The sequence below is a fragment of the Schistocerca americana genome, chromosome 10 (assembly GCF_021461395.2).
Source record: "Schistocerca americana isolate TAMUIC-IGC-003095 chromosome 10, iqSchAmer2.1, whole genome shotgun sequence".
NCBI lineage: Eukaryota > Metazoa > Arthropoda > Insecta > Orthoptera > Acrididae > Schistocerca > Schistocerca americana.
Genome location: NC_060128.1, coordinates 148,542,247 through 148,567,718, shown reverse-complemented (window position 1 = coordinate 148,567,718; position 25,472 = coordinate 148,542,247). Strand labels below are relative to the sequence as shown.

The window sequence follows — 25,472 nt, the reverse complement described above, 5'->3', positions numbered from 1 at the left end:
CATGGCAACGGCTGGCTAACTGTTGCAATTGTACGAGGTGGTACAGGCGTACCCAATGTATCGGGACTGGAAAGCTTCATCGACCGTGACGTACCGTCTGCAATATTTAATGTTATTTCTTTTGAGTCAGAGAGCTCCCAATGTGGGACAGAGTTTGTCCAATTTTGTGACTGTCAGGGAACATGGACCAATAAACTTTGCAATCTGCATCACTGACTGATTCCCTCCTGCTCCGACGATAGCTAACAGAGTTAATACACCGCATTTACGCGCGTCCATTTTCGTAAACAAACTGTGCTATTTGCGCACGAGACGCAGCTGACATCTGCCACTGGAGAGCGCTGTGGTTGCAAATCATGTTGAGGAGCGTTCTCTGTGAGATGTAGCAGATCGCTTCAGCACGTAACTATGATAGACACCACATCTGATGTGCTTCATAATGAGCAACACTTACACTATGAGGACAGCTCAAGGGAATGCAGATCCCTTGTCCTATTTGTGATCGTATTTAAAGTGTTTATTACATATCGCACTCACACGTTTTTAGGCTGATATTGGCGACCAGTCCAGCTTGTATGTGAGAAACCGCCTAAAACAACACTCAGGCTGGTTGATATACTAGCCCACAGTTGTTAATCTGCAGCACAGGCTTGATGCGAGTCTATTTCTCCTCCCTGTCTCGCAAAATCGTGCGTTTCACATTATGTAATACAAGAAGGTTAAAAAAACTTCCTGGCAGATTAAAACTGTGTGCCCGACTGACACTCCGACCTGGGACCTTTGTCTTTCGTGAGCAAATGCTCTACCACCTGAGCTACCCAAGCACGACTCGCGGTCCGCCAGTACATCGTCTACTATCTTCCACACTTCACAGGAGCTCTCCCGCGGACATTGTAGAACTAGCACTCCAGGAAAAAAAATGGATATTTCGGAGACATGGCTTAGCCACACACTGGGGGATGTTCCCAGACTGAAATTTTCACTTTGCAGCGGAGTGTGCGCTGATACGAAACGTCCTGACAGATTAAAACTGTGTGCCAGACCGAGACTCTAACTCCATACCTTTGCCTTTCGAGGGTAAGTGCTCTACCATCAGAGCTATCCGAGCCTCTACACATACAAACTGGAGAAAAGCAAGACACTAAAGAGGTGAGGTGTAGGGAAGTCAAACGGAGCAAAATTATCCAGATGGCTACAGCCCGGAAATGAACTGGTGTGCAGCTACAGTCATAAAACGACAGCTAATCAGCGACGATTGAAGTTTGACCAACAAGAGAATAAATAAGTGGCAAAAGGAAAGTTTCAGTTTGAAGCCTTTCGAATCGCCCTGCTAAACCTGCAGGACAGGACAGGTAGTTGGAATTTTGGAAAGGGGCCAAAATGAGTGGCTGTCAGCTACACTCGAACACATACAACTTTATTTATTTGAGCAAACATAACAGTACAAATTCTTGAAGTTAGTTATCAGCTGAATACGCCACACTATCTTATGCCTAAAGGGCACAACCACTTTAATTAAAAAAAAAAAAAAACGGCTGAAAACCATTAACTCAAAATTCAGATGCCAAAAAAAAAAAATAAAAAAAAAAAATAAAAAATTTAGAGGGCAGAAGGTCTCAAGTTAGTAATTTCGCTGAAGGCTCCAAAATCTAACACTTGAAAAGCAACAACCTCAATTTAAGGACGGCTGACGGCCGATGATTTAAGACTCAAGGTAAAATTAAATAAAAAAACACAAGACAGAAGGCCTTATCTTCAATTAGGGTGAAGGCCCCAAACAGTCCGATGCTCGAAAGACCAAGATCCTTAATTTAAAAACGACTGAAGGCCCCATGACTTAAAACTCAAGGTAAAATAAATTTAAACAACAAGACCTTGTCTTAAACTAGGCTGAAGGCCCCAAACAATCTAACACTTGGCAAGCAAGGAACTTTAATTTTAAAACGGCTGAAGGCCCATTACTTAACTAAAATAATATTATTATGCAGAAGGCCCAAGGCTTTACCGTTAAACAATATATTAATCAGGCTGAAGACAAACTCAAGAAAGGAATTGTAAGTGGAAACGGCTGAAGGCCCATAACTTAAAACATAGCTAAAATAATGTTTAGTAGGCAGAAGGCCCAAGGCTTTATTTTTAAAGAATATTTTAATCAGCTTGAAGGCCCAAACAATCTAACACATGAAAAGCAAGGAATTTTAATTTTACAGCGGCTGAAGGCCCATGACTTAAAACATCACTAAAAGTAATTCAACTTTGATTCAAAACCATCGGCTACGAGTCATACGAGTACACATAACAGAAAATAAGAAAAGGCAGTGCAACTAACGGCGCTCAGAAGTTTCGGGTGTCGGCCAGCACTTGAAATACTAACATTCACTTAGGTGAGACAGGCAGTCGGCCCAACCATTCTCGATCCGACGACAACTCAACCAACAGACAGACAGTCAACGGACCCACCGACAAGGTAACTAGCGCTCCACTCGATCGACTCCTCAGAGCCAGTACGCCGATAACATTTAAAATAGCTTGTCAGTAAAAATCACACAAACTACACACAGTTTCAGGAACACTTGCACGAAGAACCAGACAATGCTAACGACAGTGACTGTACATTAACAGGGACGAACCACGAGGCGGCACACACAACCAACCCATAAGCGATCGTCGGCCAAATACACGTCGTCTGGCAAGACGACAGACTGACGACCAACCAAAATCGTCCCCACTCCAATCATGTGTGTCGGCAACTGTCAGGCGAGTCACGGCAGTCCGGACCTCACAGCCACCGCGCCCCGACTGCACTTGTGCCGCGTGCCGACTCAAACACTTTTTCATTCCCTTCTTTTGCTACTGCCTTTATCCCACTTTCTGTGCAGGGTCGGCAGGGTTAATTGCGGTATTGGCATGATTAATGCCAGATGCCCTTCCTGCTACCACCCCATACCCCCTGGGATGGAAGTAGTGTACCCCAGCTGTCTGCGTGTAGTGTGAATTGTGAAATAGTGTGAATGTGTTTCAAATATCTGCGAGTCGTGTAACTGAGGCGGGACGTGTGGACTGGCCCGGCATTCACCTAGGAGGATGCGGAAAACCGCCTAAAACCACATCCAGGCCAGCCGGCACACTGGCCGTCGTCGTTAATCCGCCGGGCGGATTCGATCCGGGGCCGGCGCGCCTACCCGAGTCTAGGAAGCAGCGCGTTAGTACTCTCGGCTACCCTGGCGGGTTGCGTTCCAACTCCTTGACACTCGACGATCGGGAAGTAATAGCAGTCCAGCAAAGATAATACTGCAGGGCTTATATCAATAAGCGCTGCTGCTGCTGCCGCTCACGGGCAGGCAAAGCGGCAGCTCAGTGACACCAGTAATTGAAACGAACGTAACAAGGTAGCAGTAAGGCAAAAAACAGGATGTTAAATAAGAAATGGCACGAGCACGAGCCACGGACGGCTCAGCTTTGATACAGCATACATGCAATATAACGTGACTCCAATGCGGGTATATAAGCATCAGCATGTAAGCAACAAGTTAATGTGGCATTTGTACCTCTCTGATACGCATGCCATTAATCCAGAAACATGAATTATGGCATCGTTATGACAGAAACCAGATGGCAGGTACAAGAGTCGAGGGACATGAAAGAGAAGCAGTGGTTGGGAAGGGAGTGAGACAGGGTTGTAGCCTCTCCCCGGTGTTATTCAATCTGTATATTGAGCAAGCAGTAAAGGAAACAAAAGAAAAATTCGGAGTAGGTATTAAAATCCATGGAGAAGAAATAAAAAACTTTGAGGTTCGACGATGACATTGTAATTCTGTCAGAGACAGCAAAGGACTTGGAAGACCAGTTGAACGGAATGGACAATGTCTTGAAAGGAGGATATAAGATGAACATCAACAAAAGCAAAACGAGGATAATGGAATGTAGTCGAGTTAACTCGGGTGATGCTGAGGTAATTAGATTAGGAAATGAGACACTTAAAATAGTAAAGGAGTTTTGCAACTTGGGGAGCAAAATAACTGATGATGGCGAAGTAGAGAGGATATAAAATGTAGACTGGCAATGGCAAGGAAAGCGTTTCTGAAGAAGAGAAATTTGTTAACATCGAGTATAGAATTAAGTGTCAGGAAGTCGTTTCTGAAAGCATTTGTATGGAGTGTAGCCATGTATGGAAGTGAGACGCCGGCCGGAGTGGCCGAGCGGTTCTAGGCGCTTCAGTCTGGAACCGCGCGACCGCTACGGTCGCAGGTTCGAACCCTGCCTCGGGCATGGATGTGTGTGATGTCCTTAGGTTAGTTAGGTTTAAGTAGTTCTAAGTTCTAGGGGACTGATGACCTCAGATGTTAAGTCCCATAGTGCCCAGAGCCATTTGAACCATGAAGCAGCTTGCACAGGATAGAGTACCATGGAGAGCTGCATCAAACAACACCACAACAACAACAACAACATTACCAAATGTCTCCAAACAGGACCAACGTGCTGTTATTCCTTTCTTGGTTACCGAAGAAGAAACACAGGTAGGCACCCATCGGCGAATGGAGAATGTGTGTAGGACAGCACTGTTGTGGAATGGTGCGCCAAGTTCCGTGCGAGACGGGGTGCCGCCACTTCATGACAACACAGCTTCCCATATTACAAATATCGTGAAGGAAAACTTGCGTTAAACGCACGTAGGAGACACTTGAACACCAGCCCTGTAGTCCTGATCGCTGCCCATACAGTTAACGCACCTTTAGCCCCGCACAAAAGGTCTCGAAGGGTCGATGATTCCTGTCGGACAAGGACTTGTAGCAGGCAGCTAAGGACGTGGTGTTTCACGAAAATAGTATCGTCAACCTGGACTATCAATGGCATGGCTCACTCAGCGCTCAGGGTTATTTTGCCTGATCGGCATACAGATTCTGGACTGTACAAAGGGAAACTTTTTGATCACTTCAGCGACGTCAACTTGGGACCTAATACGCTGGAGGCGAAATTACGAGATTTTTCAGTTGATAAATACACTCCTGGTCATTAAAATTACTACACCAAGAAGAAATGCAGATGATAAACGGGTATTCATATTATGCTAGAACTGACATGTGATTACATTTTCACGTAATTTGGGTGTATAGATCCTGAGAAATCGGTACCCAGAATGACCACCTCTGGCCGTAATAACGGCCTTGATACGCCTGGGCATTAAGTCAAACAGAGCTTGGATGGCGTGTATAGGTACAGCTGCCCATGCAGCTTCAACACGATACCACAGTTCATCAAGAGTAGTGGCTGGCGTATTGTGACGAGCCAATTGCTGGGTCACCATTGACCAGACGTTCTCAATTTGTCAGAGATCTGGAGAATGTGCTGCCCAGGGCAGCAGAAAGGCCCATACAGGACCTGCAACATGCAGTCGTGCATTATCCTGCTGAAATGTAGAGTTTCGCAGGGATCGAATGAAGGGTAGAGCCACGGGTCGTAACACATCTGAAATGTAACGTCCACTGTAAAAAAGTGCCGTCAATGCGAACGAGAGGTGACCGAGACGTGTAACCAATGGCAGCTCATACCATCACGCCGGATGATACGCCAGTATCCAATGTGCGTTCACGGTGATGTCGCCAAACACGGATGCGACCATCATCATGCTGTAAACAGAACATGGATTCATCCGAAAAAGTGACGTTTTGCCATTCGTGCATCCAGGTTCGTCGTGGAGTACGCCATCGCAGGCGCTCCTGTCTGTGATGCAGCGTCAAGGGTAACCGCAGCCACGGTCTCAGAGCTGATAGTCCATGCTGCTGCAAACGTCGTCGAACTGTTCGTACAGACGATTGTTGTCTTGCAAACGTCCCCATCTGTTGACTCAGGGATCGAGACGTGGCTGCACGATCCGTTACAGCCATGCGGATAAGATGGCTGTCATCTCGACTGCCAGTGATACGAGGCCGTTGGGATCCAGCACGGGGTTCCGTATTACCCTGCTGAACCCACCGATTCCATATTCTGCTAACAGTAATTGGATCTCGACCAACGCGAGCAGTAATGTCGCGATACGATAAACCGCATTCGCGATAGGCTACAGTCCGACGGAAACGTGATGGAACGCGTTTCTCCTCCTTACACGAGGCATCACAACAACGTTTCACCAGGCAACGCAGGTCAACTGCTGTTTGCGTATGAGAAACCGGTTGGAAACTTTCCTCATGTCAGCAAGTTGTAGGTGCCGCCACCGGCGCCAACCTTGTGTGAATGCTCTGAGAAGCTAATCATTTGCGTATCACGGTATGTTCTTCCCATCGATTAAATTTCGCGTCTGTAGCACGTCATCTTCGTGGTGTAACAATTTTAATGACCAGTAGTGAATGATATGGTAGAAAAAGAGAGTGTTTAAAATTTGATTTCTTTTTACTGTCTTGGTAAATGCTTTCTGACCTACTGTAAATGTTGGAATAACTTGTACATTAGCAAGAATTAAAACTTTTGTCCTTTACATTTAGTCATTAAAAAAGATTTATCGTGCAGTAAAGCATGTAGACAGCCACACTGCAGTGTACTCTCTGCACTACAGCTTAACAAATTAATGTCGTTGTGGTACTTTTAGCGTAATTAATACTCAAGCTCTACCCAGTAAACATCACGAAAAATTCGCGTGTAATGTAACAAGCCATGGAAACGTGTATAAAAGTTTTCAAAACAAATTTCATTACGCCTAATGAGTAAAAGTGTGTGAACTGCCGATATTCATCCCCCGATTTAAAGTCGTGAATTCTTAAATCTTCTTTAGAGCTAATGGCAAATAAGAACTATTATTGGCCAGTCATACTGATTAGTGCTGCTACCGTGACTCCACAAAATAAAACTAATTAAAAGAACGAAAATGCAGATATGTTTTTCAAAAACGTGTCCTTGCTCTGTTCCTCGTTTATTATCCGCTTATTTGTCTTTGTGGGATAAAAAATAAAGGACTGATTGAATCGATGTTAAGATTTCTTATAAAAACATTGATAAGAAAATAAGTTCATACATAAATTTATATTTAATTACAGCCAGAGTTAACTAAATGGGTCGGAAGACCCTTAGACAATGTGTCTAATAGTGTATTTCAAATACGACAGTATTCCATCTTAGGCACTGTATAACATTAAAACACTTTAAAGCCGAAATCTTGATCGTGTAAATGTAACACTGCAAATAAAAAAAACAGTCTAGTGGCGGTACTGACTTTAAAGAGATATTTACTACTTGTTAATTCTTTCAGCATATGTTCAAAATTTTTTGAATGACACTTACATTGAAAAATTATGAAAAGTGAGAAACAGGTTATGCACTCCACGACATTTAATTACATTTCTCGTTCTACAATAAAGGATGTAGTATTTCCTTCGTGAAACACCTATAAAATTTGACTAGTAGTTGTTTTGGTAAAAGCCAATACTAGTAATACCAAGTGCAATATGTTGCTGTTTGGGCATTTAAAGAAAGTCGATTAAAAAGTGTACGATTTAGGCCTTATTTATACAAACAGGGCATTAATCGGTATCCGCATTATAATCATGCAAACACAAAAATTCTTTTCAACGTATTTTTTTTGTACAAATATTAAAAGAGTAAATGAATGACGAGAGACTTCGATATGAAATATTTATAAACTTGAATGATAGTATTACTATATGGAATAAAACTAAACATTAATTTCTGGGTTCCCATACTGTCACAGTCACGGTGATAAAGACATATTATTGTGTCGCCTTTCAAGTAAACTGTTAGCGAAAATGTCCTACACAGTAAAGAAATAGACAATGGAAATCATTAAAAGTATGTTTAGTAAGCTGAATGCCAAATTTTGGGAGATGGTATCAATGTTTCAATTTTTAAGTTGTTTGAAGAGGGGCAGAATTATAAAGTATCCATTCTTGTTATTGCGAAAATGGGGAAGAACTCATCAGTTTCATCTCAAAATGAAATTGAAGTATTAACTCATTGTATTACAATTCACCTAAACCATCATACACAGTTCAATCAGATGCTTCAGAGGATGTAAAAGGCGTTCTATCCTTCAGTCTATTTAAAACAAAGGATGCAAGGAGCTTTAAGTCAGCATTTTCAGCTAAACCTGACGAAAATGAAGATTACTCTTTATTTATGATATTTGACTATCAAATGATCGGTAAAACATGTGACAAATTTCCTCATTTAAAGAATTTAGCTGCTATTATCTAAACTTTTACAATGTTTATTCATAATTCGTTATTAGCTTGATAAAAAATCCCAAGACGCAATTTGCATCAAAATATTTATATTTCTCACAGATTTTGTCTGCCACATTAGAACCATCAGTCTGAATTGGGTTCTTTATCAGTGCGATGAAAAATGCCATTATAATGATTTCTGTCAATATTGATAGAGATCATTAACTCTTGGTATGGTTTAAAAAATGCTACGCCATGTAATCATGTGGCTACTAAATAAAATAGAATTAATTTTGAAACATATTCCACTATCAGAACTCTCACTTTCTGCACAGCGCCTTTTATTCTGAAAGTTAAGTTGTGGAGTGTGAGCAGTGTCATTACGGAACTCTGGTTGCTCATATCATTGTCCATGATGTGAACCGTGTGGTCTGGAAAAGAAGGCACTTGTGGACTGAGGTAAACACGAAGCGAGTCTCGCAATAACGGCGATGGGATGTGGAAGCCACCCCGCTCTCAGGACATTGTACATAAAACGTGTGGACGCAGCGGGCTGAGCTTTAAAAATGGGAATAAAAGCCGTGAATAGAACCGCGGGAGATGGCGCCGTGGTTTTTGTTCCACGGCTCGCCTTCATAAGAGGCGCCATATCGCGCGCCATTGTGCGTCCGGAGCAGCGACGCGCGCCCCTAGCGGCCGCCGCGGCAACTGGCGCTGCTGCAGTCGGCTGTGCAACAGTCCGCCATTAAGGGGGGATTTCACAGCCACTGCCGGCAATAACCGGTAAATGAAGGCTGGGCGTCATGGCTTTAATTCTGACTCCCTTTCAAAGCATCAGCGCTACGCGTTAACTGAGGATCGTTTCTCGATATCTTATTTTAAATATTGCGCTTCTACCGTAATGCGCATGGCTCACGTTCCCAGCATCCTCTGCGGCAAAAGTAGAAGCCATTTGCAGTGCTACCGATGGTTTTCTTGCTGTCTAGTGGACGAACAGAATATTTGGTAAACTGGAGCACTGTGCTTTCGGTGACTGTTGTTTTTTTTAAATTGGGAATGTTGCAACCAACATCTCTACTCGATTCTGCTTACCGCTGTCTTCTTCTGCACAATTTACTCCCCTGTACCTTCCTCTGTCCCGAAACTGACGATTCCTTGATGCTCTAGAAAGTTTCCTATCAACCCATCACTTTTCAGACACATTGTGTGAACAATTTATCTTCTTCCCTGCTCAATGTGCTACCTCTGCTTTAGTTATACAGTTTATCCATGCTGATTTCAACATTTTTCTGTAGCATCACATTTCGAAAACTTCTGTTCCCTTTGACTGCACTGTTCCTCACCCCCATTTTACTTCCATATAAGGCTACACTCCAAATACGCCCAGAAGACTTCCCAACGGGAAAAACACATATTTGATTGCCAGTCTACATTTTATAACCACTCTGCTTTGCCTGTCATCACTTACTCCTATTTATCTGCCCGTATGGTAAAATTCATCAACCACTATAGTGAGTTTGGTTCTTACATAATTCTCTCAACATTATCTGATTTGGCGAGACAATAATATTTATTGAATTATTTCGTAGTTTAATTCCTAAACTACTTTGGTACCAGCATCAACTGTTTTTACCCTCCACGCTACTCTCCAATGCTAAATTTGTGATCCCTTGATGCCTCAGAACATGTCCTACCAACCGGTCATTTCTTATAGTCAAGTTGTGCCACAAATTCCAGCACCACATTTCGAAAGCTTCTATTCACGTCTTGTCCAAACTATTTATCGTCCACATTTCACTTCCATACATGGCTACACTCCATAGATATACTTTCAGAAACGACTTCCTGACACTTAAATCTATACTCGATGTTAACAAATTTCTCTTCTTCAGAAACGCTTTCTTTGCCATTGCCAGTCTACATTTTATATCCCCTCTACTTTGACCATCATCAGTTATTTTGCTCGCCAAATAGCAAAATTCCTTTACTACTTTAAGTGTCTCATTTCCTAATCTAATTCCCTCAGCATCAACCGACTTAATTCGGCTACATTCCATTATCCTCGTTTTGCTTTTGTTGATGTTCATCCTTTCAAGACACTGTCCATTCCGTTCAGCTTCTCTTCGAAGTCCTTTGCTGTCTCTGACAGAATTACTATGTCATTGGCGAACCTCAAACTTTTTATTTCTTCTCCATGGATTTTAATACCTACTCCGAATTTTTCTTTTGTTTCCTTTAATGCTTGCTCAATATACAGATTGAATAACATCAGGGATGGGCTACAACCCTGTCTCACTCCCTTCCCAACCACTGCTTCCCTTTCATGCCCCTGGACTCTTATAACTGCCATCTGGTTTCTGTACAAATTGTAAATAGCTTTTCGCTCCCTGTATTTTACCCCTGCCACCTTTAGAATTTGATAGAGAGGATTCCAGTCAACATTGTCAAAAGCTTTCTCTAAGTCTACAAATGCTAGAAACGTAGGTTTGCCTTTCCTTAATCTTTTTTCTAAGATAAGTTGTAAGGTCAGTATTGCGTCATGTGTTCCAACATTTCTACAGAATCCAAACTGATCTTCCCCAAGTTCAGCTCCTACTGTAGAGAAGGTCTAATATCTCTTTACATCATTCTGGCACAGTGTTCCTGTCCATAAATCGGGAAGGTCAGTCACATTAATGTGTCCACATCCTATGGTCGACCTCAATGTGCCATAACCACCCACAGATGATATGTGGCAGCACCAGTTCTGGATGTTATATAAAGTATCTCAAAATTTGGAATACTTTTTTTTAACAGCTTGTATAGCGCATGGCAGAGGGTAGTGTGTACTGGTATTAGCTGCCTTCTGTCCTGTCCCATTTGAGTATGTCCCAGTACCCGCCCCCATATCTCTCATCTTACTGGGATAGCGGCAGTAGAAACGCTGCATAGTCCTCATGGAACATAATTTCTGTAGATTTTAATGAAATCGACATTGCGAAAAAATACTACATTTTTCAAACACTCATTTTTAAACTGACTAGAGTTTCTGTTACTCTTTCACATGGGCTATACAGTCCTGTAATTAAACTAACAATACTTCCCCGAGTCTACTCGTCTTTGGTTATGTTCACTCCATATTCTGTAGCAGTATTCTAGAAAGTGTGTGTTATGTCGTGCTTACAGATCCACCACACTTTTCTAGAACCTGATGTGATACCAAATAATGAAGTCTTCAATAGCGGTATATTATGAAGTGAACGATACCAGTGTGTGCCTGACTCATCCTTCTTTTGAGATGAAAAGATGTAATATTATATTCCATAACATTAATTACTAAACAGGAGATCAGAATATATATTTTTTGTAACTACTAATGTATCGCTAACAGTCTATAGATAACTCTTTGAAAGCCAAAATGGATGACACAGACAATGGAAAGATTGTATGGTTCACAGAATTCAATTAGCGGAGGTGATCGAGGAGACTGGACTAGAACATGAAATAATCAATGGCTGGGTCTAAAAATCACGCTGAGTCTACTTTCTAACAAACAAAATTTTTTCTATAATAAGGGACTTAGCTCTTGGGCAAGTTTACACACTCTTTCATGTTTATGAAACAAGAAAGATTACGTGTACTGGAGACTTTAAGTATGAGTAGTAATCGTCCAGACATCTAGTTAATAATTTTTGCAACAGATGAGTCTTTGGACAGATAGAGTTAAGACATAACGGAGCATGGTAGTTACAGATGAGAACAAAGAAATCACCAGTTATAAAAACAAGACTCGTCTGTGGCCATATGTAGATCTAAAGAGTGGACAATGATCGGTTAACCAAGAGTATTTGGAATTTATGGTTCAAAATAAAAGAAATCTTAGCTGGTTTTATGCATGGATGAACGATCTGCAACAAGTTCATATCCCAGGAACATGGCGAGACCCGGAGATAGATGGCGACAGACTGCATGCAGCTAGCAGGAATTCTCAGTACAGTAAGCACCCAGAGAAGCAGGATGGAAGATGCTGTAGAAACCTTACCAAGGGGCTCAGACATTGATTGTTATTGCAAATGCAAAAAAGGTAAAATGCTGATTGTCAGGTACACGAGTGCAGCGAGTTGTATCTTATTACAGGGCGTATCTTTCGAGTAAATGGGGCTTCCCGCAAGTAATCAAGCAGGTATAAGGTGAATCAGCTGTCCCTACCGATGTCGTTGCATGCAACTCCCAATTCTGTATCTGGCATTCAAAAACCACCACTTGCAAAAGTTGCATATTCTCTTGCACACACTGCGCGCACGGTTAGCGCTAGAGAAAAATTAACAGGATCTTTTTGCACGAAATTTAATGTTCATTAATTCTGTGCTGGGATATGTTTTCGCTAGAGACCATAGCTTCGAGTTTTTCAAGAAAAAAGTTCAAAAGTGATCTCCACATGCACCACCACTCCCAGACTTAGCCCTAAACAGTCAGCATTTATAGTATGTTATTCGTGGCACTCCCTCCTACCAATGTACAAAAATGTGCGACTGCACGAATTATTCCCCACATTCGACTTTTTTTGGTCTTCGCTGTCTGACCTTATTACACCATTGGCTTAGTGGATCACTTATACATTGTAAAATTGAGATTTGTGTATATGTTACCTAACAGTTTTGTGATTTTTAACATCATAAAATAAATATATCGTTGTATTCGGCAGGCCTTCTGACTAGCGAAGCTACTATGCTTGATATGGTGAAGTTTGGATCCAATTATCAACGTAATTAGTTTCAGCGTAACGCTTACGAATGTCCTTTATCAGTAATTACCCTTATGTGCACGTTTAGACTGATGATGTTAACGAAATAGCCCACTGTGCTGGTGGCGTAGTAGTCCAGTCAACAGAGATCAAAGAGATCGAATATTGAGAATAACTCGTGTAGTCAGAAATTTTTGTACAGTCAAAGAAGGGAGTGCCACGAACAACATACTAAAAATTCTGACCGATGAAGGATGTGTGTGAGGGTGGAAGCGTATTTAGCGGTCACTTTTGTACGTTTTTCTTGAATAAATCGAAAACCGTGGCCTCCGGTGGAAATGTATCACAATAAAATATTTAACCACATTAAATTTCTTACAGAAAGATCCTGTTCATTTTTTCTGTGGGGCTAATAGTTTGAGTGTAGCGAGTGTGAGACTATAAAACATGTAACGCGCCAGCCTCGGTTGTAAATAGAAACCAAACTTTACCCAGGTTTCAGCCAAAACAATTTGGCCTCCTTCAGTAGTTTAGTGTCACTCGCTTCTGAAGAAGGCCAAATTATTTTGGCTGAAACCTGGGTAAAGATTAGTTTCTACTTGCAACTGAGGCTGCACAATGTTAAAAATTCTTAGACCATAAAAACGTCAAGTATGGTTCTTGAAGACCAGATAGGCCCTTTAACACTGCGGGTTGCATAAAACGACATTTGTAGGGGCAGCTGAATCACGCTTACATAAATTTATTTTTAGTTCAGCGAAGTTCTGGAATTTCAAGCGCTGTTGCAGTGTTGGGAAACGATTAAGGTTTGACAAGTGTCACACTGAGAGGTGGAATGAGCCCCCTCTCATATATCTCTGAGTAATTCGATTTTTCTCTCTAAGTGCATGCAGTGAAAAGTTGCTATTCCTTCACATGCGGACTTCCCATGCAGCGTCTCTCGTCACCCGGGTGGTCCAGTGACAGGCGGGCTCTGCTGAGCTCGAATGGGTTAAGCCGATGGGTATGAGGTAGTCGAGTGGATGCTTTCCAGATGCCGACATTGTCATAAGAGTGGCGGCGACACGCCCGCAGGGGCCTGAAGGAGCGGCTGGGCTAGAGATTCCGTTTCTTCACAGAAACTTAGTGAAAACACTCCCTGGCGGGCTACCAGCAAGGTGTGGGAATGACTTGTGTTCCCAGGCAGTCTTGGCGGGGAAATTCCAGCGTTTTCTGCAAAATCGTGATTGGCTTGCTCAGGGCATAGCTCCATGACGTAGCAAAATCGGCGCAGAAATTGGCGCCAAGAATCTCCATTGGTGGACTAGTAGTGCTTCGGCAATAGAGTGGAATTTTCCGCCGGTTTTCGAGTTGCTGATTGGAACCACGGCCATTGTCGTGGAGGCAGGAATGTTCTGTGTTCGGCTTGTACGGGTGCTCTTGAGAGAGTCGGCTCTCACCTTTCGGTCAGAGTAGGTTTCAAGACTGAGCTCTCACTGCTCTGGACAGCCTGCCTTCGGTTGGCTGTCTAATATACTTTTATTTAATCGTAACTGTTTGACAAAGTTGCTGAAGTTCCGACTTCAACGTAACTTTCCGTGTACAGCTGGCAATTGAGCGTTCTGCGTACAAGCGGCCTATGTTGTCTGTCTTGAGCAGTTTGGAGTTACTGTCTGACTTCGCTTGTTAAAATCAATCACTGTACCATCAGTGATTGTGTGGCAAGCCTTCTTCATCTCCCTCAGAGGCGCATTTGTATTGCTAGGAAGTCTTTAGTCTGGAACAACAAGACCAGGATAATTTGTTTCAGGCTATACTCGCGACATTATCATCACCACGACGCGACGTTGAAGCAACCAGCCATCGCCTCTGGTACACCAGATCGTGTTCTTGCAGTTAAGAAGACAGCTTGGTAATGTGTGTCCGCAGCACTGGCAGATTAGTGATTTTCCTAGGTGATAATCAGAGCTCAGGAGAGCATGCCTGTTCGTCTTTTTCTAACTTTGTTCTGTCTTGGGTGTTGTCTGAGTTCTCACTACTGTAGCAGCAAATAATGTTGGGTTGGCTGTGTGTTTCTCTTAAGATTTGAGTTGCAAGCAATTGGCTCCACATACCACTTCGTCATAAATGTCACAATCTAGTTTAGGGTCAACTTCACCTTCACAGCATTTATTTGAGTATCCAATTTGAGCCAATTTGATGTATTGTAAATGTTTCATGTGTTTTGTTTATTATTTTGAGTTTAGTCATAATAAATCATATTGGTATTTTGGACAGAACTGTCATTCTGTTAATCGGTAGAGCAACCCTTTCATTTCTCACTACGTTAATGAAACTTTCCTTTATTTAACTTATTTATCAAATTAAATTATTGCAAATGCCAAACTCTTTTCTACTCCACTTGCAGGGTCTATTACAGTCAGTTCGCATTTCTTTTTGATCCATGTGCAACAGCAAAAGCCGGAGTTAGAATAGGGGGGGCTTAGAGCATCATTTATATATGAAGATACTAGAAGAGTTTAGTGTTAAATACACTGCTAGCCCCAGCAACTCGCAACACACGTCATCATCTGGTGAAGTATGGTGTAATATTTATTTGTTTAAAAATATACTGCTCAACAGCGATGAAGTTCTTCCAGCAGCTAAGCTATTTACATAAACTGTTACCTTACATTTATGCAAAACAGTTTAACAATATCTCAGTATATTTTAGAAAAGTGAACTGACAAAGCTAGCTTGAGATTTTCTTCAATAGTGATCAAATTAACAAGGGAAGAACAACATATTGTCTGGCTTCTTACTATTTTCATAGCTCCCCGTGTCATGCAGTGGCCAAATGCTGGACTGCTACCTGTGTACGGACACTGGAACAGCAAACAGCGATTCTACAGATACGAGAATGGAAAAAAAATGGGAGTGGAATATAGCGACATCTTGGGGGAAGGTAGTTTTACAGACATTGTCAGTGAGGTGTTGTGACCTGTGAAGTTGAGATATACTTTATGCCTTGTTTCTGTTCTCGTTGTTACAGCACTTCACTCAGCTGTGCAAACAGATATGTAGCATTTGACAGTGCTCTATTTGTAAGTGTGTGGGAGTGTGCACCGGTACTGTCTAGCCGAGCCCACCTCCGTTCTCAAGTATAAAAGTGATGTTGCTGCCAGCCTGGCCAGGTAACCAGTTTGCCTTGCCGACTAATCTACGGGGTAAGTCAGCTGCCCCTGCTGATCTCGTTGCATGCAACCCGCAATGTTACAGGACCTATCAGGCCTTAAAAAACCACACACGAGGTTTTCATATTTTCTCACTCAAAAAAATGGTTCAAATGGCTCTGAGCACTATGGGACTTAACTTCTGAGGTCATCAGTCCCCTAGAGCTTAGAACTACTTAAACCTAACTAACCTAAGGACATCACACACATCCATGCCCGAGAAAGGATTCTAACCTGCGAGTGTAGCGGTCACGTGGTTCCAGACTGAAGCGCCTAGAAATGCACGGCCACACCCGCTGGCTTCTCACTCACTATGCTCAAATTATTAGTCCTACAGAAAAAAATTATCAGGCCTTTTTTTGCAGGAAATTTAAGTAGGTAAATTTAGTATTGTGATACGTTTCTATTGGAGGCGACGGTTTTGAGTTATTCAGGAAAGAAGAGACGAGAGGGACCATCAAATGCACGTCCACCCCCGCGCTCATTCCTCATCACTCAGGAATTTTAGTGCCTTGTTCATGGCACTCCCTCCTTCCACTGTATAAAAATATTTGCCTTCTTCAGTCCCTATTGATCAGACTATTACACCACCAGTATTATCGGCTACTTTGTTAATGTCATTAATTGAAACTTGCCCATGAGGCTAATGAAAAAATAATGACTTTCGTGAATGTTATACTAAAACTAATTACGTTGAAAACTCTATCCAAATCGTAACCTTGCAAGTAATGTATGTTGTCGGCCCAGTTGGCCTTGCGGTCTAACTCACGACTTTCCGGGCTGGAAGGAGCTCCTGGTCCCCGGCACGAATCGGCCCGGCGGAGGTCCGGTGAACCAGCCAGTGAACCGGCCAGTCTGTGGATAGGTTTCAGGCGGTTTTCCATCTACCTTGGCGAATGCAGGCTGGTTCCCCTTATTCCGCCTCAGTTACACTATGTCGGCGATTGCTGTGCAAACAAGTTCTCCATTTATACGTACACCACCATTACTCTACCACACAAACATAGGGGCTACACTTGTCTGGTGTGAGACGTTGCCTGGGGGGGTCCACCAGGGGCTGAACCACACAATAATCCTTGGTTCGGTGTGGGGAGGCGGAGGGGTGAAGTGGACTGCAGTAGTCGTCATGGGGTTGTGGACCACTGCGGCTGCGGTGGGGACGGAGCCTCTCTGTCGTTTCTAGGCCCCCGGTTAACATACAATACAATAAAATAGAATGTATGTTCGTAGGCAGAATGCCTGCCAAATACATCAACATACTTGCTTTTTTTATGCTATTAAAATTCGCAAAGGTAAAATTTACACAAATGTCTAGCTTGTGGTGTAGTAAGGCCAGTCAGTGAAGACCAAAAAAGGTCAAACGTGGGAAATAATGCGTGCAGTCGCAAATTTTTGTTCAATGGTAGGAGGGAGGTCTGTCTAGGAACAGTATACTGGAAGTCCTGACTGATGGGGCTCAGTGTGGAAGTGGGGATTGCACGTGGCAGACACTTTCTTACGATTTTCTTCAACTGCTTGAAACTACGGACTCTAGTGAATACGTATCCCGGTCCAAAATTAAACTACATTAAATTTCTTACAAAAAGGTGTTGTTATTTTTTTTTCTTTTTGACTGACAGTTTGCGTGTAGCGAGCGAGATAATATGAAAATCTATCTGGCACATGGTTTATAACTGTAACATTACGACATCAGTAGGAGAAGTTGGATCATTGTGTATATGTGTATGTTAATAAATACATTCCGCTGTGGTGAATCCTTTAATGTTGCCGAGATGTTGTAAGAGGTCCATGACTGACGGGTGTATTGCTACCGCACTTGAGCAGATGTAATTTCGACGGGTTGCTCACGCGCTGCCTGCGATGTGTAAGCTATAAGAGAATCTCAGACCAGGGAGCAGTGTTGGCTGCAGTAGGAACTGTGTGTCAGTGGGAGTAAGCAGTAGCGAGCAGGCGTGTGTATGGAGTTGGCTGGGCCGGTCGTGGGGAGCGATAGTGGTGCCTGAGTGACGTAGTATAAGGTAAAAGCACCCTCACGCATCTGTACTATTGTTATATCAAGTCCCATGTAAATGTTTTTAAAAAGAATATCTTAATAATAATCGTTCTTACAAAAATTAACTTTTGACAATCATTGATCTCAATTTAAAGAATTTACGGATTTCTCCAATCCATGGTCATCCCGATTATTGTAAAGAAAAATCAGTTGTTTCCTTTGATACATGACAAATCTATCGGCCAGTATTGCACTGGGCTATGCCAGAAAAATTTCTTCCAGGAGCAGATATTGTAAGCAGGCTGTTTAGGTTTTTTTATTGGTAACGCCACGTAGCGCTCTATATGAAAAATCACTGGCTGTGCTGTGTGCAGTCTGTGGCGAGTTTGCATTGTTGTCTGCCATTGTAGTGTTGGGCAGCGGCAGCTGGATGTGAACAGCGCGTAGCGTTGCGCAGTTGGAGGTGAGCCGTCAGCAGTGGTGGATGTGGGGAGAGAGATGGCGGAGTTTTGTAATTTGTCATGAACTGCTATATATATTATGACTATTAAGGTAAATACATTGTTTGTTCTCTATTAAAATCTTTCATTTGCTAACTATGCCTATCAGTAGTAAGTGCCATCCACTACTTCCGTGTGCATTTTCTTTTACTACTCAGACTTTGAGAAAAAAAAAACACTGTAAGTTCACTGTGATGAATAGTCAGGACTGTCTTTATGGACTGTGAGAAAATTTTAGCTTTTGACCAACATTGTATTAATAAGTGTGTGCATTGGATATCTTTGTTATTGTAATTATGAAAAATTTTTTCAAATCATTATTGGCCACTGCCCCAAAACAATTTGTAAAATTTTTTGTGTGGAGCATGGGGGCTATGTAAGTAGGCTGTTTAGGTTTTTTTATTGGTAACGCCATGTAGCGCTCTATATGAAAAATCACTGGCTGTGCTGTGTGCAGTCTGTGGCTAGTTTGCATTGTTGTCTGCCATTGTAGTGTTGGGCACCGGCAGCTGGATGTGAACAGCGCGTAGCGTTGCGCAGTTGGAGGTGAGCCGTCAGCAGTGGTGGATGTGGGGAGAGAGATGGCGGAGTTTCGTAATTTGTCATGAACTGCTATATATATTATGACTATTAAGGTAAATACATTGTTTGTTCTCTATTAAAATCTTTCATTTGCTAACTATGCCTATCAGTAGTAAGTGCCTTCCGTAGTTTGAATCTTTTATTTAGCTGGCAGTAGTGGTGCTCGCTGTATTGCAGTAGTTCGAGTAACCAAGATTTTTGTGAGGTAAGTGATTTGTGAAACGTATAGGTTAATGTTAGTCAGGGCCATTCTTTTGTAGGGATTTCTGAAAGTCAGATTGCGTTGCGCTAGAAAAATATTGTGTGTTAGGTTAAGCACAGTCCTGTATAATTCTTCAAAAAGGGGACGTTTCAATATATATGCGCTATCTGACGACCTTATTAAGGTAAGAATTTTCAATTTATTCAGAATGATCTTTCAGGGCAGCACTGCTGACGTCCAAAATTTACCAGTTCAAATTCACAGTCAATTATTGAAAGGTTATAAGTGAGCCACAATTTTATTGAGAAATTAGTCACGTTATTATTGGTAGGTTACAGAATAATAAACTGTTGCTAGGTTACACTAAATGTCAATGCTATACATATTTTCACTGTTGGGTAGTTATGCTAAATGTGAGTATCACTTATATTATTTTATTTGTTGGGAGGTTACAATGTTACCGACTCTCAAGAAAGAGCTTTGTCTGCAAAGGATGCTGTGGAGCTGGGGGTGACTCGTGTGTAGCACAACTGGAAGTTTACAAAATTAGGCTGTTTTAAATATGGGGAAACTGGCAACTGTACCACTGGCGAGCACAGCCCAGTCACCTGAAAAGAAAACTGAGGGGTGGGGGAGGTAGGAGGGGAGGGAGATCGACCGGAGGAAGGAGAGTGGGAGCGTGAGCTTACCTTAAACCCGTCATAGGTCCAACTACCGAATTTGAGCACGCACGTCTGCTCGTCAAACGGGAAATACTCGACGTCGATCTCGCAGGAGGACTTGTAGATGGCGGGCGGCTTCCACTCGACGAGGCCCTGGTGGTAGATGGTCGCCTTGGTCGCCAGCGTCACCTCGAAGTTGCCGTCGGCGCTGAAAGCGGCACGCCTGCAGCCTGCGTTCCGCGCCGCGCAACACGCACTGCCCACGCACCACCCACGCGCACCGCCCACGCCGTGTGTCGGTCGCGCCGGTGCGACCCAGCCAGCGCCGCAGTTCAGCTGTTGACCGCCGGAGGGCGCGCGCGTAGCGGACAGTGACCATGTTGGGCGCGACTGCACCAGGTGCATGTGCTCAAGCAAACACCGACAGGGGGGGCGGGGGGGGGCAGCTGCCGACACTGGGTTACAAGGATAGGGCTGTCAGTCACCACACTCTGGATCCAAGTCAAGCAATCCAGTCTTTTTTCGATTCTGCATTATTACTCTCATGACTGGTTTGATGCGGCCGACTGCGACATCCACTCCAGTGACGATCTCCTCCCCTCAGTTTCTCACTTACACGCAATATCTTAAATCACATCATGACTGGATGTATAACTGGCAGTCAAATGTAAACATAAGACCCGAGAATGGTACCAATCAAAATAATCACCACACACTTTAAGATGTTTACCTCGCTGGGAGACAAGACAAACAATTGAAACTTCCTGGCAGATTAAAACTGTGTGCCCGATCGAGACTCGAACTCGGGACCTTTGCCTTTCGCGGGCAAGTGCTCTACCATCTGAGCTACCGAAGCACGACTTACACCTGGTCCTCACAGCTTTAAGGTAGAGCACTTGCCCGTGAAAGGCAAAGGTCCTGAGTTCGAGACTCAGTCGGGCAGACAGTTTTAATCTGCCCGGAAGTTTCATATCAGTGTACACTCTGCTGCAGAGTGAAAATCTCATTCAAGACACAATAAATTCCTAACTTTAATTTTAATAATCAACAGTCTCAGTTGCACCGTTTCCCTAGAATTTACCAAGGTTTCAGTTGGGATAACCCGACCTTCTTCAGCATAACAGTAACTACCGTTTGTCCATAGTGGATATCGTCAGGCTAAAACTACAAATCCACAAATTATCGTCAGACTGTAAAAACGTATCTGAAACTGCCTCGGCACCACTTCGCGACCGCAATGCGGCAGCCACGAGTGCTGTACTGGAACTGACCGTAGCATCATGAGGCCGGCCTTCGTGGACACACTACCTTGTGTCTGCGCATAAACTGTGTGATAGGTACTTGTTGGGACAAGACGCGACCTTAACTCCTAAACTTGAATTTACTAGTAAAGTGTAAACAAAAGGTATAGCTGGGGAAAAGGCCGTATATGTTACCCTGTGCAGAACGTACTTAGATCGATTGTCTTAACATTTATGAAGTATTCGTTGGTCATTATATAAGGAAGACATCATGTGCTTACAAGGTACTGCCTATCTAGGAAAATTTTTGTTCTTAAGCATGAAGTTTAATCACCTAAAAAGAACTTGGGTGTGGGAAGGATAATTTAAAACCAACATCGTCATTATTACGACTGGGTCTAGAAAATTTTTTTAAGACGAATTTGTTAAGCACTTGCTTAGCTATGGTTGCAATGCATGAACATCCTATTGACTTAGAACACAAATAGTCATGATTGAACTTGTGACCAAGTCTATATCTAATCTGTAACATCCGGCAATATGGGCCATATAAATTAGATGGTCATTATTCAAGATTAGTATATTTGACCTGATATGGTCTAGAATCAAGTCAAAAACTAATGCACGTGCGTGATTGAGCTTCTTGGCGGAGTTACGGTTATGAGTGGCGGAAAACACTATAGTAGTCAAATATACTAATCTTCAATAATGACCATCTAATTTATATGGCCCATATTGCCGGATGTTACAGATTAGATATAGACTTGGTCACAAGTTCAATCATGACTATTTGTGTGCTAAGTCAACAGGATGTTCATGCATTGTAACCACAGCTAAGCAAGTGCTTAACAAATACGTCTTAAAAAAAATTTCTAGACCCGGTCGTAATAATGACGATGTTGGCTTTATATTATCCTTCCCACTCCCAAGTTCGTTTTAGGTGATTAAACTTCGTGCTTAAGCACAAAAATTTTCCTACATAGGCCATACCTTGTAAGCACGTATCTTCCTCATATCATGACCAATGAATACTTCATAAATGTTGAGACAGTCGATCTAAGTACGTTCTGCACAGGATAACATATACGCCCTTTTCCTCAGCTATACCTTTTGTTTCACTTTACTAGTAAATTCAAGTGCAGGAGTTAAGTTCGCGCCTTGTCCCAACAAGTACCCATCACACAGTTTATGCGCAAGCGTAAGGTAGTGTGTCCGCGTAGGCGGGCCTCATGACGCTACGGTCAGTTGCAGTGGAGCACTCGTGGCTGCCGCATCGCGGTCGGGAAGTGGGGGCGAGGCAGTTTCAGATACGTTTCTACAGTCTGACGATAATTTGTGGATTTGTAGTTTTAGCCTGATGATTTCCACTATGGACAAACGGTATTTACTGTTATTCTGAAGAAGGTTGAGTTATCCCGACTGAAACCTAGGTAAATTCTAGGGAAACGGTGCAACTTAGGCTGTTGACTATTAAAAATAAAATTAATATTTATACAGCTGCTGACAAGACCACGAAATGTTGAAGATACATACAATTCATTTTACGTAGAACGTGGTCGGCCACTGACCAATCCACAATCATTCTCACTATTGGACTTCCTCATCTGACAGCAGCTTGTCTCTCTTCAGGTCGCCAAAGAAGCGAAAATCCGACAGTGTAAAATACAAACTGTACTAAGGCTGCTGCAGTGTTTCCCAAACAAATCACTGCAGTGTGGCCTTCCTCTGGTTGACAGTAAAATTATTGTGCAACAGTATGATTCTGCCCAACAGCATTCCTGGGTGTTCCAACTTTATGGTGCATCACAGTTCCTTCATAGCATTGCATGTTGATTGTGGTTCCACGTTCGAGGAACTCAATGAGCAGAGCGCCTTTGCAGTCCTCATGACCTTACCAGAGCTTATACGAACATCTACGGATGGCTTGGATTTCTTTGGCAAGGGAGGTGTGGGATACTTCCACTGTTGGCATTGCTGTTTCCCCTCCAGCAGTCAGACAGAACATCCTGCTGCATGATAACGCCCGTCCCCACACTGCCAATTCGACGAAGACTACAGTTCAGAGAATTCGTTGAGAAACACTGCATCATCCTTCGTAGAGCCTGGATCTTTCACTTTCATATATTTGTGTACCTGAAGAAAGATATGATGGGCGTCTGTTCCAGTCGCACTACGAAGTGCAGGAGTGGATGTAGTTGTGGATCCATCAGCTGACGGCCATCTTCTACGAAACAAGACCTGATCATCATGTTTCCCAATGGGATAAATGTCTTAAAACCCATGACGATTACTTTTGATGGAAGCATTACATGGTCCCATTGCAACAGGTGTTTGGTTTCCATTTCACTGCCCTTGATATGACAATCTTTGTCTTTCCCTACAGTTTCTACAGCTCCCCCTAGTACCATGAAAGCTATTCCCTAAAATCTTAACACATGTCGTATCGTCCTATCCTCCTCCTAGCTTGTGTTTCCCACCTAGTCCTTTATTAGCCAGTTCTGCAAAGGATCTCCTCATTTCTTACCAGTCCACCTGATATTCAACACCCTTCTGCAGCACCACACCACAAACGCTTCGATTCTCTTCTTTCCCACTTTCCACTAATGCATGATTCACTATCATAGAGTACTGTGCTCCAGACGTATATTCTCGACAGTCTCTTCTTCAAATTAAAGCCACTGTTACATACTACTAGACTTATTCTGACCAGCAATGCCTTCTTTGCCTGTGAAAGTCTGCTTTCTATGTACTCCTTGCTTTTACTGTCATACAGTGTTCTCCTTCCAAGGTATCAGAAGCCCGTAGCATCGTGTACTCCTTGAACACCAGTTTTTATTTTAACTTCCTCACTATTCTCGTCTCTGTTACTCCTTATTTCTTTCGTCTTCCTTCAGCTTACTGTCGATCCATACTCTGTAGTCATTGGGCCATTCAACAGATGTTATGAATCTCCTTCTCTTCCATTGAAGACAGTAACGTCATCAGCGAGTCTTATCGCTGATATCCTTCACCATGACTTTCAGTCCCACTCCTGAACCCCTCCTTTACTTCCATCGTTGATTTTTCGATGTATATATTGAGTAGTAGGGGGTAAATGTTACACTCCTATCTTACACCCTTTTTAATACGAGCACTTCAGTGTAGCTCTTTCATTCTCAATGGTTCTCGTATGTATCGTATATTATGTGCCTCTTCCTGTAGAGAGACTTTTGAATATGTTCCACCACTATCGAAGGTTTTTTCTACGCCGAAAACTCATATGAAGCTCTAGTCCTATCATTTTAAAAAGAAACACCCTAGTCTCTGCCTCAAGCTACTTAGGGATACGACAGGTATCCTACACCTGGACAGATCGGTTGGGTTTGAACGCTGTACTTCTGATTGTGGGTGCCAGTGTCATCCCAATTGGCATCTCTACCTAACTAGTTCCCTTTGACTGCCCTGGATACAAAAAACTATCAACTGCTTCTATTGTAAATATGTACACATTTTTATGTGCTGTTTATATATTATTTTGCCATATTATTGTTGATTTTTAAGTATACTTTCAAAAATAGTAATGTTAAGTTTATCCAATGGTTTTCAAAGGTAATCTTGACTATTAGCAACCAAAGAAGTTTAACTACTGAGGTCAATTTTTTTTTTAATTTATCGGTAATTTTGACTCGCAGTTCCGTTTTTTCAACCAGTTTCAAACACTTCTGCAGTCCAGGAATCATGAACGAGATTAAGTACTTGACTCCTTTCGTATGAAAGTGGCAGAAATGACTGTCAAAGTTAGGAATAAATATAGTTTTTTTTAGAACATTCAGTGTACTGTATTGACCTCTCCAAATAAATTAAATCAGCTGAGGACAAAGAAGTAGCAAAGTTAATAATAAATACTCAGTAGAAAGTAAAACATGGTCGAGGTAAATCACTTGGAACTAACACTTGATCAAACAATTTATTACTATTTACTAAACATCAAGAAGGAGAGCTACAAAAAACAAATAAAACTACTAAACCGCTATACAAAAAAACCAATGACTGACTTTCTGCATAAGGCGATTAAAGCCTGTCTCCTCAAGGACACGTACAAGACTAATCACCACGAATGCAAAAGAAGCAAAGGTTTACACTCCTACAATGTTTCACTTCTCTGAAGCCCTGAATTTCTGTACCCTTTCACTCTGTCAGTATCCACCTTACATCTCTCACTCGGTGC

At 42.5% G+C, this 25,472-nt stretch overlaps 1 protein-coding gene across 1 annotated transcript in view; it reads right to left on the bottom strand.

The window, feature by feature from the left end:
* Positions 1–25,472, bottom strand: part of LOC124552712 (acetylcholine receptor subunit alpha-like) — a 699,835-nt gene that overhangs the window by 256,436 nt on the left and 417,927 nt on the right. The window contains exon 4 of the mRNA XM_047127053.1: positions 20,052–20,232. Within this exon, the coding sequence (XP_046983009.1) occupies positions 20,052–20,232 (181 nt within the window). The remainder of the gene's footprint in view (positions 1–20,051; positions 20,233–25,472) is intronic.